General features: G+C 34.2%; 1 protein-coding gene across 1 annotated transcript in view; it reads left to right on the top strand.

Annotated features, from left to right (window-relative positions):
* ERBB4 (erb-b2 receptor tyrosine kinase 4) overlaps window positions 1-17,939 on the top strand; it is a 777,579-nt gene that overhangs the window by 518,651 nt on the left and 240,989 nt on the right. The window contains exon 17 of the mRNA XM_068968480.1: window positions 14,277-14,409. Coding sequence (XP_068824581.1) covers window positions 14,277-14,409 — 133 coding nt within the window. The remainder of the gene's footprint in view (window positions 1-14,276; window positions 14,410-17,939) is intronic.

Below are 17,939 nucleotides of genomic sequence, written 5' to 3'. Positions count from 1 at the left end.
TGTGGGGGCTACTATTGCCTTTGGTTCCATGGAGCAGTAACATCAGGGTCAGAATCCATGTCATTTTCTTATCTTTCTATTTTGGTAGCAAGATGGCTGCTGCAGCTCTAGCATTACATCTGAGGACAGAGGAGGAGGGATAGATTTCATCAGTTGTGCTTGTCCTTTTCCAGAATTCTTTTAGCCGACATTTGCTTTTCTCTCATTGGCCAGAATCTTTTTTTTTTTTTTTTTTTTTTTTAATTAACATCAGGATATAGAGAGACTGGGGAAATTGTTGAGCTTTTTAAAAATCCCTGAATTAGAAGCTATTAGGGAACAGGGGACTTTAGGAATGACAGTTGGGTTAGTCAATTTGACACAGTATGGTGGGAGTGAAGGGGCTTCCCAGGTGGTGCTAGTAGTAAAAAACCCAGCTGTCAATGCAGGAGACTTAAGAGATGTGGGTTTGATCCCTGGGTCAGGAAGCAGGAAGATACTCTGGAGAAAGAAATGACAATCTCCTCCAATATTCTTACCTGGAGAGTCCCTTGGACAGAGGAGCCTGATGGGCTATAGTCCATGGAGTTGCAAAAAGTCAGACATGAAGGAAGCGACTTAGTTCACAGGTATGTAGGCATGTGGTGAGGGTGAGAGATAAACCAAATTCCTACAAGGAAACAAAAATAACAACTGATCCAAGGATTCTTTTCACGGCTTTTAGGAGAAAATATTTTGCTTATTACCTTAAATTCAGTAATAAGCAAATATTAAACATGTATATTAGCTTCAGTTCAAGAAACACGAAATAAATAACTTTTCCCATTATCTTTTCACTAGAAGTATTTTAGAATTACACTTCTGTTAAGTTTAAAAATATATAGAAAATTCTAAAATTGTTGAAATATTTATGTGATTTTAAAGGTTGATTTAAGATGAAAAATATCTGTGTTTATAGAATTTTTCATTTAGTTATTTATTCATGTAATGTTCATTTAATTCTTGTTTGCATGAGACAAAATAGCCTCCCAAAAATATAAGGACACCTGTGACATAATTCCAGCACTTAAAGGATATATATCTGTACTTTTAAAAATAGAAACTTTGTTATTTTACCTTTAAGCTCTGAATATGTACACATCCCTAAAGTTATTTGAAATTTACACATTGCTCATGTGTAAACTTTAACATGGCACCTCTACTCTAAAACTCCTAGATGAGCTAAATTAAACTAGAATTCAGTAGATAATGGGATATATTAGAACTAAATGTTATAGATTAGAAATAAAAGAATATTTGCCCTCAAAGGGATAGATTATGCCTAAGTATAATTTTATTTAATTTGTCAATAAGGAAAATGTTGGTGACCTTGACAAGTACTGATTTAGTGGAAAACCTAAAATGTAATGGGAATTAGTTCAGTAATTAAGAGAGCACAAAATTAATTATAAACACCTAAATAAGTTTAATTTGAGAGTGTATAAAAGAGACACATAGTGCTAAGAGGAGATATTCTTATGATAGCAAAATGGAATGAATTGGGTCACAGAGATGGCGATAAAATTGAGGCCATTTATTAGCACTTAGTACTTTATATCTAAAAACATAAGGTTGTTCCACTGAAAATTACAAACTCATAAAATAAAAAAAAAATATGAAGTTGCATATTCCAGAATAATTATGTTTAGCTACCTTTTTCAATTACAAAACTTTCTTTAATACCAAACGTTCAACTCTCTAAAAAGGGGGTATCATTAGGACTCAGAATTAACAAAGATCTGTATAGACTTCCAAAGGTGCTTAGTTTCAGCTTGTCTTACCCAATGGGGAGAACAGCTCTGGTATAATAGTACAAATAACATTTTTAAATATATTAGCTATTTTAGATGTGTATTACATTAAAAATGAATGTTTTCAAATGATTACAACAAAAATAGATTGATAAGCAAACTTTACCAAACTTTGGAGAAACAAAGCTCCAAAATAAGTTTATCAGGGAAACAAAAGGAAAAGGAGGAGGAAAGAAAACAGAAATGAAAACAAAAGCCCGTTAGTTCAGTTGAGTTCAGTTCAGTCACTCAGTCGTGTCCGACTCCTTGCGACCCCATGGACTGCAGGATGCCAGGCTTCCCTGTCCATCACCAACTCCTGGAGTTCACCCAAACTCATGTCCATTGAGTCGGTGATGCCAAAAGCCCTTGAACCTTTTTCTTCCTTTTCTTTATTTTAGCATTCCCAGAGAAAAAATAAAGTATTGGAAATGCTTAAAGAAAATGGCATTATGTGGTTCTCTTTAATTAAAAAATGTGAAGCTATTAATAAAGTCAGCATAGGTATAAGTGTTGACATTAGAAGAGGAACAAGTAGACACAGAAATCTGAAGGCATATTGAAACAATAACAGTATACATTTATATTGTTCAGCACCTCAAATCCATAGAACCAAAGGAATCACCACTTCTCCATCCAAATGTTTTTTCTCTTTGTTTCTCACACCCATAATGGAAATCATCAACCTTCCACTCACCCAAGCACCAGAGTCTTGCCATCTTTGTCTCCTCCTTTGTCTCTCTTCACCATCAGGTTTATGCACTGGATGTATATTTCTGCTGTTGTAAATACTTCTCTACTTCATCTTCTCTACTTCCCTACTCTGTCCCTCACTGCCACCAATAAGAACTATTGAAATAGTTATTTAGTCTTCTTTTCCTGGCTTATCTATCTAGTGTATTAGAGGAATAATCTTTCTAATGTACTCTTATAATCATATTTTAATGAAAACAGGAAAGGTTTTAGAGTAAAACAAGACAAAATTCAAAATGACTAACCACTTAGAATGCTAAGTGGTTAAGACCTGCTGCAAGTTTTATAACCTCCCTCAGATTCATCAAACATAAATAATCAATATGTTAGAAGAATTAGTTGACATAACACATATAAAACACATCAGCAGGCAAATAATCCACCTCCATGCAGGAGACACTGGAGATGCAGGTTCCCCTGGAGGAAGAAATGACAACCTGCTCCAGTATTCTTGCCTGAAAAATTCCATGGAAGAGTAGCCTGGCAGGCTACAAACCAAAGAGTCACAAAGAGTCAGACATGATTGAGTTACTAAGCATAACACATATAAAACACATGCCAAATATAGCTTTGTTTTTCAATCCTGAAAAAATGTTCGGTGATCCCACATGGATGTTCAAAATCCTGGCATTTTCCCTGTAGCTGTAGCTGCTCTTAAAGTCTCCTCCCTTGTCATTTCATCTAGCTTCTCATTAATGTGTGCAAGTCCCCTCAGTGGGACAAAAGCTTGCCAGAAGGGCAAAATAAGTAGAAAATATGTCATCTAAATGAAAAGAGTGATTTGTTTTCAAGGACATTTTCTTACTCCCTTTGTGTATTTCATAAAAAAAAAAAATGTTTTTAGTCTAAGGCAAGTAAAGGGGTGCTTTATAAACATATTAAAAATCAAAGATGTTTTATATACATAATTGTATGTAAAATGAAAAAAAAGTTTTAGGTAAATTAACTTGTAAATTCTCTCAAAATGGGGTTGTTTAATCTGTATTATATGACTGCCCAATAAACTTGACACAAATACGTGATGTGTTGATAAAGATAAATGCAATTTTCTATAGTCTGTGATCTCTGTTAGTAGCGTGTATTGTGTTGTGCTTAGTTGCTCAGTCGTGTCCGACTCTTTGCAACCCCATGGACTGTAGCCCTCCAGGGTCCTGTGTCCATGGGAATTCTCCAGGAAAGAATATTGGAGTGAGTAGCCTATCCCTTCTCCAGGGGAATTTCGTGACCCTGGAATCCAACGGGGATTTCCTGAATTGCAGGTGGATTCTTTCCCAGCTGAGCTACAGGTAGCTATAGGTAGCTGAGCTACCTATGCCCATTAGTAGCATAGGTGTATGAAATTACAGTGATGAGAATGAATGGAGATTTTGAGGTGAAGAAAAATGTTAATAAGTGAGAATAAAGGATCGTGCCTATAATGATTTATTTCTTCCCTACTTTAGTTCCTGTGGAAGAATAGGTAATGGGATAGAGCCGTGTTTAGTGGATCTTGTATTTTGCAATTAAATATTTAAAAAATTATGTTCATTTCATTAAACATATGTATATATTCTATTCTACCTATACAGATGATGTTTAAAGTGTTTTACTAATATGAACATTCATTGTATTGCATAATAAGTATAAACCACACAATACATACACACAACTCTATAGACAGAAAATTTACCTGAGCTCTTACACAAATCTGCTAAAAGTTCTTTCTTATCTAATTCTCTTTCAGTATTTTACTTGTAACAATTCATAGATATTTGTCAATTATACTTCAGCAAAGCTGAAAACAATTCAAAGGTGTAAAATTCATAGGTCGGTTATTTGTACTCTTAGGATTGTGTATTTAATCATGAGAATAGTTGCCTCAAAAATCAAATGTGCAGGTTTGTATGCTTTCCTAAAATTGGAACAAACAAAAACTCAGAGAGAGGTATAAATATTACTTGTAAATTGAAGGAAGGAATCACTGAAAAACTATTAGAATTTTTTTCAGTTCTAATTCTAGACATAATCCAAGTGATATTTACATATTTGTTTAATGGTAAAATCTTTTCTGAAATACTTATAATGCTATGTTTTGAATAATATGTAATAGCATATTGAAAACTTACTGGGAAAAACATTTATTTAAACATGTGAAAAGTCAAAAAAACATTCATTTTCTTAGGGAGAGGGACAGTATATTTTGCCTCATCTGCTTTAGCACTTAAATTTCTGGTCACATTTAAGATATAATAGAGGAATCTCAAATCCTAATCAAAGGATACTGTAATACCCTAGGTAATATACTGTAATACTCTAGGTCTCATCAAATAAAAGCTATAACTATCAACTGATGAATGCCTCAGAGTATTATCCACATCGCTTTCATTTGCTCAAAAAACAAAAGATGTGTCATATTTATAGAGGAAGTAGAATTATGGGTCCGATAAGTAGAGTTTACAGGAAGGGAAAAAGAAAAAAACACACACACATTAATATGGCTCTCCTTGCCCTAGGCAGTAACCCTTAAACTGTCTTCTGGGGAATTTCAATATTTTCTAGTGTTTCAAGATCTCTTGTTTCAAATCTGAACCACTTTGGGGAAGACTGAACAGATGAACAGTGCAGTAAGGACTATCACCAGAGTGATAGATTCTGCTTGTCTTTGCTTTTCCTTTAGGAAATTCAAGTTTTTTAATCCCCTCAAAATCCTGTTAACTGTTCTTTCACTGAGAAAATAAAATGAAGCTAAGTGAAGAACTAAAGCACTTATAATTGTCAATAAGCACATAAATGACTTAATAGACATGAATCATAATGGACATAGCAATGCAAAGAAAGTGCCAGTGTGATGAGAATCATAACATTAAGATAATGTAAAATCAAATATATAATTAAATAAAAACTAAATATAAAATCAGAGTTTATTAGAACTCCTAAATAAATTTATGTGCATTTTATATTCTCTATTATCAAATATAAGTATTGAAGAAAAATCTGATTAATTCTATTTCTGTTCTCTAAAGTAATTCTAATGAAACATCTTTAGAAAGAAAGACAACTTAATATAGGTGAAAAACTGAGGAACTTGAGATTACAAGATGTAAAATGTTAGCATTACTATTTATGTTTGACCTTATCTAAGTATCTTACCTTTTTTGAGTCTATTTCTTATTTTTAATATGGGGGTTATAAGATCTATCTATATTGCATAGTTACTATTAAAGTATACAATATATGTAAGAAGAAAATTTTAATTAAAAATACACAAGTATTATTAGAATGAAAAGTCTTATGGTCAATCTATTTAAATTATTTGAACATAAGTGCAGTATTTAAGACCAAATAAATCCCTGGTATATCTCTATAAAAGGGGACAGTTCTATAACAAGATAGATAGAGTCTTTGATGTTTTCATTTATAGTAGATTATTTCCCTTTGAAAAAGAAAATAATTGTTAGTGACATTACAAGTGTCGTAAAACCAACGAGTACCTAATGGCAGTCAAATCTTGTGTTCCTCTTATTTGGACAGAACTTTTCCTGTGTTTGTACTTCCCTTGTGGCTCATCTGGTAAAGAATCTGCCTGCAATATGGGAGACCTGGATTCTATCCCTGGGTTGGGAAGATCCCTTGGAGGAGGGAAAGGCTATTCATTCCAGTATTCTGGCCTAGAGAGTTCCACGGACTATACAGTCCATGGGGTCGCAAAGAATCGGACATGACTGACCGACTTTCACTTTCCTGTGTTTAAACTAGTATAATATTGAAATGGTCCTATTTGTGAAATGGTATTATTTATCTCAGTTGGCAACTGATTCTAAGAATTTTCTTTCAGTAAAGAGTCAAGATGTTTTTGATCAACTACCTTTAAAAAGCAAATTAGGAAATGTAGTCTATTACCGTGGATACATTTGACCTCTGGCCCATGATAGATTCATGCTTTCTGTCTGATGGTTACTATAACATTTTTGGAGGAAAAATAAGATACAGGATGTTAACCAATGTCATATAATCATATTTTTAAAACAGAATAAAAGCTTACAGACAGCCATCACTTCTGACTCTAACGTACGAAACATCCCTTTGTGTTATATGTAGGTTTGTTGTTGTTGTTTGGTCACTTGTGTGTCTGGCTCTTTCCAACACCATAGACTCTTCTGTCCAACACCCGCCAGACTCTTCTGTCTATGGGATTCTCATGGTTTATTACAGGCAGTAACTAACTTACCTTCCCAGGAGGTGAAACTTGATAATATTTAGGTACTCTTGTATGAATGTGTATGTGTTCATTTATTTATACATATATATGTAAGAAGTTAAGGAACTTCCCTGGTGGCTCATACAGTAAAGCATCTGCCTACAATGCTGGAGACCCGGGTTCAATCCCTCGGTTGGGAGGATCTCCTGGAAAAGGAAATGGCAACCCACTCCAGTATTCTTGCATGGAAAAATGCCATGGATGGAGGAGCCTGGTTACAGTCTACAGTCCATGGGGTCACAAAGAGTTGGACATGACTGAGCAACTTCACTTTTTTATGTAAAGAGTTATCTGGAAGTGTCCTAGATTCTCTAAACGGTGGTAAGTATATATCAAAGGACAAACATTTAATTTATTGTTCACAAAAGTGTACTTTTGAGAGTGAATGGGGTTCTACTGGTACTTAACAGTGGTACAAACTGAGACTGTCTTGGCCTAAGTGAGACATATGTTTTGCCAGTGCTTAAGATGTTTGCTGGCACTAGTGGTAAAGAATCCACCTGCCAATGCAGGAGTCGTGGGTTTGATCTCTGGGTTGGGAAGATCCCCTGGAGTAGAAAATGGCACCCCCCTCCAATATTTTTGCCTAAAAAATCCCGTGGACAGAGGAACCTGAAGGGCTACAGTCCATGGGGTCACAAAGAGTCTGACACAACTGAGCACTGTTTCAAAAGTATTTGATTTCATAATAGTATTAAACAGGATCCCTGGTGGCTCAGACGGTAAAGTGTCTGTCTACAATGCAGGAGACCCAGGTTCGAGCCCTGGGTTGGGAAGATCCCCTGGAGAAGAAAATAGCAATCCACTCCAGTACTATAGCCAGGAAAATCCCATGGATAGAGGAGCCTGGTAAGGGTCTATGGGATCACAAAGAGTCAGACACAACTGAGCAACTTCACTTTCACTTTCAGAGGCAAATATGTCAGATGTCAGAAATCTGAGAAAGACTAGGTAGCTCCTGCTGTGTTTATTTCTCATTGTCTTTGGTGAAGAATGTATACTTATGCGTATTTAAACTGAGTTATTTGATGGTGGTACTGCTCTTCCAACTAGTGGAGGCAGACATATAATTATTAACTTGGTGAAAAAGTAATTGTGGTTTTGCATTGTTGAACTTTGCTGTTTGATATTGGAATACATTCTTAAATATTTAACATGTTGTTATGTTATACCATTTTAATGAGCATTTCTGACTTTATATTTTTTGTTAATGACTGATTACTAGCTGTTTATTTCGTATTTATTTTAGACCAGGGAAATGATGTTAGACAAAAAGCAAGATAGGATGATTTTCTTATTTGAGTTCAAAATGGGTTGTAAAACAGCAGGGACAACTTGCAACATCAACAACTCATTTGGCCCAGGAACTGCTAGTGAATGTACAGTGCAGTGGTGGTTCAACAAATTTTGTGGAGATGAGTGCTTTGAAGATGAGGAGCACAGTGGCTGGCCATTGGTATTTAACAACGACCGGTTGAGACAATCATGGAAGCTGATCCTCTTACATCTCAACAGGAGATGTTGCTAAAGAACTCAGTGTCAACCATTCTATGATAGTTCAGCATTTGAAGCAAATTGGAAAGGTGAAAAAGCACAATAAGTGAGTGCCTCATGAGCTGACCGCAAATCAAAAAAAACCATTTTGAAGTGTTATCTTCTTTTATGCTATGCAACAACAACAGACCATTTCTTGATCAGACTGTGACATGTGATGAAAAGTGGATTTTGTATGACAACCAGTGATGACCAGCTCAGTGGTTAGACCAAGAAGAAGCTCCAAAGACTTCCCAAAGCCAAACTTGCACCCAAAAAAAAAAAAAGGAGGTCTTGGTCACTATTTGGTGGTCCCCATCTTATCCACTACAGCTTTCTGAATCCCAGCAAAATCGTTATATCTGAGAGGTACACTCAGTAAATCAGTAAGTCAATGGGATACACTGAAACAGCAACACCTGTAGCTGGCGTTGGTCAACAGAAAGGGCACAATTATTCTCCACAACACCACCTGACTGCATGTCACACAACCAACATTTGAAAAGTTGAAAGAATTGGGCTCCAAAATTTTGCCTCATTCCCCATATTCATCTGACCTCTCACCAACCGACTACCACTTCTTCAAGCATCGCCATGGTGTTTTGCAGGGAAAACGCTTCGACAACCAGCAGGAGTCAGAAAATGCTTTCCAAGAGTTTGTCGAATCCTGAAGCACAGATTTTTTACACTACAGGAATAAACAAACTTATTTTTTATTGTCAAAAATGTGTTGATTGTAATAGTTCCCATTTTGATTAATAAGATGTGTTTGAGCCTAGTTATAATTTAAAATTCACAGCCTGAAACCATAATTACTTTTCACCAAGCTAATAAAACTCAAATTGGTCTGAGGTGAAAACATTTTTCCAGCATGATATAACACTATAAGGAAAAATTGTGAAGATTTGAAAGGTAAACATAAAGTAATAATGCTAGAGGCATTATTTTACACTTTCATTTAAACTTTTTTTATTCAAAAATGGTTAAAATGATCTAATTAGCCTGTTAGACTTGTTTGTTTATAATTCTGTGTAAATTAAAAAAAAATCAGTTTAACACCTTTAGTACCCATGGACAGAAAATAAAGCAGCCCTAAGCTTTAAATATATATATATATATATTTATTTATTTGGCTGTGCTGGGGCTGAGCTGTGGTATTTAGGGATCTTTAGTTTTGGCATGCAAGCTCTTCGCTGCAGCATGTGGAATCTAGTTCCCTGACCTGGGATTACCCAGGCCCGTTGTATTGGGAGTGTGGAATCTTAGCCACTAGAACACCAGGGAAGCCCTATGGCCCTAAGTCTGATCCAAAGGATTCTGAGGATCTGACTTCAAATTGTTTAATTTAGAGCTTCTAAGAGTGGAGTTCTCTGATATAAAGTCAATACCATGAGTTGTAAACTATATCATCAGCGTGTTATGTTAGTAGAACTTCTGATTGATTCCTTTATCTGTAATTGAAAATTATTCTATACTTAAGAAATAAAGAAAAATATGCCTATGTTATAAATTTAAAATCCTTTTATTTGGTGAAATTAACACAAAAGAATCTTATAGATTTAGCATTCTTTTCACTAGTGGGAAAGAAGCTGCCTGCCAAGGCAGGAGACTTAAGAGACACAGATTTGATTCCTGGGTTGGGAAGATCCTCTGGAGTAGGAAATGACAACCACTCCAGAGGACAGAGGAGCCTAGCAGGCTACAGTCCATAGGGACACCACTGAAGTGACATAGCACAGCACAGCACAGTGAGTATATTAAAGTACCAGTCTTACTAAGTTTACAGTTTTAAAGAAAATACCACTGCACATATTTTGTAGAATAGTCTGCCCTTGGCATTAAATGAAACAAAATTGGTGTAATCAAATAGTTTTAAAATCATATGAATTTTAATCATAAATTATATTCACTTTATTTTGTTTCTGATTTGTTATCTGAAAGGAAACAGATCAGTGAAAGAAAGTATTTGGATGTTTATAAAATCAAGTTCCATGATTCACTCACATTTTATATTCTCCAGTGAGGAATAGCATAGTTCAAATATACTAATGACTAATAAGAATACATCTTATTATATGAATAGCATAGTCTGGGGAGACCCTACTCTTCAATATACAATTTTTAAACAGATAATTGCATTCAAGATTATAGAGTAATTTATAGTGTTGTCTCTGAACTTCTAAAAGAAATTGTGAAATCCAAGTTATATGCTTTTAAATAAATTAGTCACGTTCATGTGTGATTCAGAATCCTTATTATATTAGTTTCTATGAGTAGATGGAAGATACCAGTTTCATTATACTATTTTAAAATCACAGAATAAGATAAAAAATATCATCTGAAAGCATCCCTTTAGTAAAAGCTCGCACTTGTCGCTTGACATGCCATATCTTGTATACTTCAGGGTATCCCAAAGGTTTTTAATGGACAGACAAAAGACAGAGAACAAACAATACTCCTGTTACAGATAAGGGATTACAGAGTATTCTAGATCTCTTGGTTTTGACCCTTATGATTTCATTAATGTCACATCTTAGCCTCTGAGAGGTTACTCTGACCCATATGTAAGAGGAACACACTCTACTTCAGGAATATAGCTGAGTGGGCAATAGTCAGCACTAGACCTAGGGGAGATACACAACAATTTAAAACTGCAACTTAAGTAACTATATCCCTTTTATCCAAAGGATTCTTATAAAGAGTGAAGCATTAACTTCCAGGGGGGAAAAAAGGGCATCGATCCTACACCTACAAATGTCTAGGAATCATCAAAATTGCGGGGGAGTAAGAAATGTGAAGTAGTATAACTTTTCAAATTAGATTGATCTTATAAAATATAATGTTAATTGTAAGAAACATAGTGGCAATTAAATGTCTCAGACACATTAAGCTATAATGAATAGAAAATACCTTCAGAAGTACTTAGATCATAAAAGTGGACAGGAGAAGCAAAATGAAATCTTAATTGAAAAAATGCAAAGTAAACATTCAAAAAGAAAAAAGAAAGAAAACAAGGCTATTATTGTAAAACTAAGCTTTTAGACAAAGATTTATTTTTTCTGTATTTGTCTTAAGTTTCATTAACCTATATTTCAAAGGGAAGACACAGTGGAGAATATTAGAAAAATGTTTAATAGTAAAAATAAAAAAAATAAGAATGCTAGAGTCATATAATTCAGAAACAACTATCATTTTAGTGTCTTATTGTACATTTTTCCAGATCTTTTTTTTTGCACACATATATGTATATGTGTGTAAGAATTTTTTTTCTGATTTAGTGACTACTGTGTTTTAACTCAGTCTTTTTGATTTCTGGTCTACATCTTTACATGCCAGTATGTTCTATTTCATCTACTATCAAATCCATATTCTAATTTCTCAAGTTACCGAAAAAATTTCTGTATAGCTGTCTTGTCAAAACTAGAGTCCAGGCCAGGGTTACATTTAACATCAGTTTTTAAATTAATATTAAGTCTTCTTAATCAAAATCAGTACCTTTTATCATATTCACTTATTAAAAATACAAGCAAGTTTTCTTATAGAACATTGTTGCTTTTCAACTTAATTGCCTCCTTGTGGTTAATTTTTTTTTTAATTTTTCAAGAGTAACTTCTGCTGAAATAAGAAGAATTAGGCCTCTTTAAACATCCAACGAGAATTTGTGTATGAATTTTAGGTGCAGAAACTCTAGTTCTTTGCTTCTTTGGATTGTTTGTAACACTCCCTTTCCTGCAAAGTGGTAAAAGAAGAAAACAACTAGAGGAATGCAAATCAACCAAGGAACTGCTGAAGGAAAATAACAAAAGTAAAAGCTAACTAGAAAATAATAGAAATTACTGTCTGTTGAGTTTTTAAATGTTTTATTTTCATTGCCAGGACTAAGTAGAAATGATATCCATTTGAATTAGATGAAAAAGTAGAGTCGGGAATCTTGTTCTGTTGGAAAAGATCCCTCTTAAAATGAAAGACAAACAAAAAAATAGAGAATTTTCTTTTAATTTATAGTGACATTGACAAATGTTTTCATAAATACATACCATTTATTCTTTTGCAAAATGGATAAGTAGAGGAAAATTAGAGTTTAGTTCAAATCTACAGCTAACAAAATGCTGGGGACTATTCTCAATCATGCATAAATCCTTTACAATAAAACATTGGGCTAAGGAAACAAAAGTGTAACTCTTTTTATAGTAGTGACTTTTCAGAGATGTATTAGGCACTTGAGCTGAAAAATATGCCTTGAATTGAAGACTTAAAATGTTTTCTGAAATGCATATTTAACTGGAATACCAAAAAATGTGATCTTACACATACCAAAAGGCATTACAATGATGAGTTTGTTTCCATACTGTAGTGTAATTTTCTCAGCATAGATTTTTATATCTTTAGAAAATTCCATTTAGGAAAATCTGGTTGAATTATAGCAACATTTCAATGTGCTGAAGGACTTTGAACTGCCAGGCAACAACCTTTAGGATGAACCACTTTTTAAGGTTTCTTTGCAGTTTTATATGACAATAAGATAACAGTTAAAATGTTTAAGATATATGACTTAATTTATAGAAGAAGTTAGACAGAATTTTTTTTCCAACAGCTCTTTAAAATTTAAATATTTTACTTTGGATCATCCACTTTCATTATTTCTGATCTTTGAGCAAAACTTTATCTTACAGGAACAAGAAATATTTTTTTTCTAAGAGTGTAGCTGTATAAAATAAGTTCTTCTGCAAATAGTAATATAAAACATAAAACACTTTACCATAGAAAACATGAGCATTCAGAGAAGTCTCTTTTAGTTTTGATATCTATCATGACTTCATAGTCAATATGTGCTTTACTCTGAACTGTTTCATATGGCATATGAAATTAATGTATTTCAAGACTGACCACAGGAAGAATACAGATACTAATCTATTCTAGGACAAGAAGTTAAGACCATAAACATTACTTTTCAAGTAAGCAGAAAACAAAAAGTGATCAGTTTTAAAAGCATGTCTTAGTAAGTAATATATTAGAGAAACATTTTAAGAATAAAAATCTCTGGTCAGTGTCTTCCTATTTTAATGCTGTTTATGTATTTTTATTTAATACTTAATGTATAGACTTCTTTCATGGGTATATGATGCTTAGTCATGCTTTTGATGATAATGCTTACTCCAGTCGTAACTCTGAAAACCTGTCTGACCCAATTCATCTTTCTTCTGCCCCTGTTCCCAACAGCATTGCCCTTGACAGAGTTTGAAATAACACTTTGTCAATGCATTTCTCTGTTGGTATCTTTGTATCTCAGAAGCGTGGGGTTCATATGTCCTCAAACGACTCATTCTTGGTTTAGAACAGTGGTTCTCAATTGGCGATCGTTTTGACACACATTTGGCAATGTCTGGAGACAACAGCATGACTGGGGAGAGGGTGAGTGTTGCTGGCATCTAGTGGATGGAGGATGAGGATGCTGCTAAATATCCTAAAATGCGTAAGACAGTCCCCAGAATGAACAGGTATCTAGCCCCGAATGTCAATAGTGCCACTGTTGAGAAAGCCTGCTTTAGAGAAAATGTTGAAAATAGTAGCATATGTCACAACAATACTATTTAAATGCATTTTTGTTCTTTATAGATAAAAGTAAAACAATTTAAAGTGATCCTATATCAAAAATTTGGCATTTGTTCTTCATTTTGTTATCAAATTTTACGTTTCATCAAATGGCATGTTGTGGCTGCTCGTCCCCAAAGATTAGTTGTCTGTGCATGGTTTACTATTAAAAAACAAAGCAAAAACAAACAAAAAAAAAGTGCAGTTTTTACCATGAGAAAAGGTAATACGTTTTTGTTTGTGTTTCTTCTAACTGATTAGACTTGTGATATGTGGGTACACAACCATCCTTCCCTCTTCTTCTGTCTTTTCTCTCTTACTTTTATTATTCTCTTTTCCATTCTGGTTGGCAGGACTCCTCTAATTGCAGCTGGAGTCATTGGTGGGCTCTTCATCCTGGTCATTGTGGGCCTAACATTTGCAGTTTATGCTCGAAGGAAGAGCATCAAAAAGAAAAGAGCCTTAAGAAGATTCCTGGAAACAGAGGTGAGATGTTCATTTCTTCTGTTCATGTATTTAGGGACTTTCATTAGAGTTAGAAAGTTTTTATGATATTCAGTTTTTAATCCAGGTGAAAATTCTATTTGGTTTTCTGCTGAGGATTTATATTTTTATAGTATGCTTTGGTAGCTCAGAGTGTAAAGAATCTGCCTGTAATGCAGGAGACCCGAGTTTAGTTCCTAGGTCTAGAAGATCCCCTGGAGAAGGGAATGGCAACCCATTCCAGTATTCTTGCCTAGAGAATTCCATGGACAGATGATGGGGTCACAAAGAGTCAGACACAACTGAACGACTAATATTTTCTACTTTCTATTATACAAAGTTGATGAAAAATCAGAGTATATAATAAATGTAGTCAAGGCAGCCTCATGACTTGAAGAGGGCAAATAGCAAGAGCCAAGGAACTTATCATATTGGGAAAAGATAGATCTGTTTCTCTGGGGGCCAGGGGTCCATTAATAAACTCTAGTATATCAAAGTAGGAGATACAGAAAATACCTGAGTAAGAATGTATCTTCGTAACAGAATCAGGAAAATGTTAGCAAGAGATAGGATTATTTTGGCTAAAATAAAGCCAGATCGGCAAACAATTTATGCTTTAATTAAGGGTCATTCAGTGGGTAGCCACCGATCTCATTATAGCATCAGTGAAAAGACGAGCTTCAGGATAAAGCTTAGACCTTCCCACACTATGCATTTAATATTGTGCATGTTAGTTATTGTGAATATGTAAATTATCCATGAATATTATAATTTCTTTTACATTGCCACACTGAGTTCTCTGGCATGCAAGATGATCATTTTCAGCATACAGGCTATCAGAGGGAAATCAATTGCAGGAGAATGTATGTTAAACCATAGCTTTCTCAACTTAAATCCTACCTCTGTCTCCCGATACACATACCCATGCCTGTCTGAACAATTAAGAGCAAAACTGTACTGAGACAGCCTTCTCTGCTATTGCTGTCAGTGTAGCAGTCTGACTTCCTCTTAACACTGACAGGAATGGGAATATTCGTTCATTCATGTTTCTCACACTGATAATGAATTAAATTTTAGCTCTTTCCCTCTAGAAGTTGATCTAGATAGAAGAAATATATGACAGTTTCAGAAAGCTACTATACAGCTGCATGTAAGGAAATACTTTCTAATGATGGAAGTTATCTGAGATTACAATGGGCTGTCTTATCAATAGACTTGTTCAAGCATTAAGTAGTCACTTATAGACACAGAGTGAACATAGTAACAATTTCTACTTACGCTGGATGATGCAGAAGACCCAACTTGATCACTTTTAGCTTTGTACATGTGAACATGAACAAAAGTTTGGCAGGCAGAATTCTCTCATATGGCCGGTTTGGAGCAGTCACTGAGAGAATCCTGAAAAGTGAAGTAAATAAACTAGCGGTGAAGAAGAATGGAAGGTTTGGTATAGCAGTGGATATTTAGGTTCTTGAATAAATAGAAGACCCTAAATAAATAGAAGATAGAATAAATTCTGTCTCTTAACCTTGTGTGTTTTCATAGCTCATTGCTATGAAAAGAGTTGTTTGTCTTGTTTTATTAATACAGGGCTTTCTAAGAATGCCCATCAAATTGGCATTTCATTACTAAATAAATGCACACTAATTGGTTTTGTAACTATATTCTATATTTTAAAAACATAGAAAGTTATCACTTAGGGCAAAATTAGATTATTTTGAATTCCCATATTTCTCTCAGTAAAAGTAAATAACTATGATTTTCTACCACCTAAACAGAAGAGGAATTCTTAAGAGAATCAACTTAAATTCTCAATTACTGAAGCAAGAAATCTTGCCTCAGAGGTGAAAGTCGTTAAAACCTGATGTGCAGTTGGAAGGTTTTTAAAATTGATACACTTTCCCCAAATCATTTTCCTCCACAGTGTCTATTTTTCTGTTGCATACATAAAAGTAAGAAATCTTTTTTTTTTTACCATACATTTATTGAGATGGAGATAAGCTTAATGTTTTTATAGATGCTGTAATTTAAAAATATATTAATGAAAGACAATCCTATCCCTTGAAGTGACAGATTTGTTGCCTATATTATGGCAGATAACGTTCCAAAATTTTTCATCTATGCTATATACCGTTTTATCCTGTAACAATTTTCTAAGGTAATTATTGCTACACCAGCTTTACAGATGTGAAATGAAGGGCCAGGAAGGGTAAATTGCATTCTAAGCTTATGAGTGGCAGCAATGGTATAAAACCCCACAGATTTAAACTCTATCATACTGCATCACAAAACAAAACTATGCTCCTTTTAATGATATATTAAATTCCTGGGGAAAAATGTATTTGTAAAAAAACAAATTGGATGATACTTAAGAAAATTGCAGAGGACTAAATGTCTCAAGTAGAATTGTGAATTGTGAAGTTTTCAAAATATGAAATTATTGCATAGTATAAGTCTATATATGCTATGTGATAAGTCACTTCAGTTGTGTCAGAATCTTTGCAACCCTATAGATTGAAGCCTGCCAGGCTTCTCTGTCCATGGGATTCTCTAGGCAAGAACACTGGAATGGGTTGCCATGCCCTCCTCCAGAAGATCTTCCCAACCCAAGGAATCAAACCCACATCTCTTACGTCTTCTGTAATGGCAGACAGGTTCTTTACCACTAGGGCAACCTGAAAGGCCCATGTCTATATAGAGAGTCCACACACACACACACACATGCACACATATGTATATATTTAGTGTATCTAACCCAAAGTGCAAAAAAAAATCCAGTTCCCAAATTTACATATGATTTTTGTATGACTTTTCCATGTGATTTAAGAAATAATTTATAAAAATTTCTTATTACACACATAGTATATATATCAAAATCTACCAAACAAATTCTGTACAGCAGGATTCAAATGAAGATAATCCTCTGTAGGAGATTTTGTTTTCAGGTTTAATAAAGACTTGTGTGATTCTTTCTGAGATTTATGTGACTTGAATGCAGTTATATGCATTATTACAATTTAAATTTGAAAATGAAATAGAAGTGTATTGTCAAACTGTTAAAAAAAAGCCTAATTTTATTGATATTTGTTATCATTTTTCCCAAATTCTTGCTAACCGTTACTTATATTCATGATCCTGTTCAGCTAATTAAGTAGACCGTGATGTTCACAGGAGCATTATAATAATAACCAAGTTGGAGGACCACACTGCAGTTAGCCTTGTAAACAGACATTTTGAAATAGTGTGGTGGTTTTCAAGACAATGTGAGTAGGAGTAGCCCTTAATTATTTCCTTATGCTGAGAAAGAACAAGTTATTTGTCTGTATTTAAAGTTTAATTCCTTTATTAACTTTAAAAAAAAAGAAAAAGCTCTTATTTGTCTCACTTGCTTTTTCCCTCAAGCATAGATAAATTTCTAAAATTTTAACATTCAGTATAGACTATTTGGTATCTGGAGACTCTCTTTTGTCTACATTTTTGTTATTGGTGGTGTTCTTCACATAAGAAATTGGCACACATTTACATTCATTTCT

Source organism: Capricornis sumatraensis, chromosome 3, assembly GCF_032405125.1.
Source record: "Capricornis sumatraensis isolate serow.1 chromosome 3, serow.2, whole genome shotgun sequence".
Taxonomy (NCBI): Eukaryota; Metazoa; Chordata; class Mammalia; order Artiodactyla; family Bovidae; genus Capricornis; species Capricornis sumatraensis.
The sequence above is the reverse complement of the archived record's forward strand: the minus strand, read 5'-3'. Positions and strand labels throughout refer to the sequence as shown.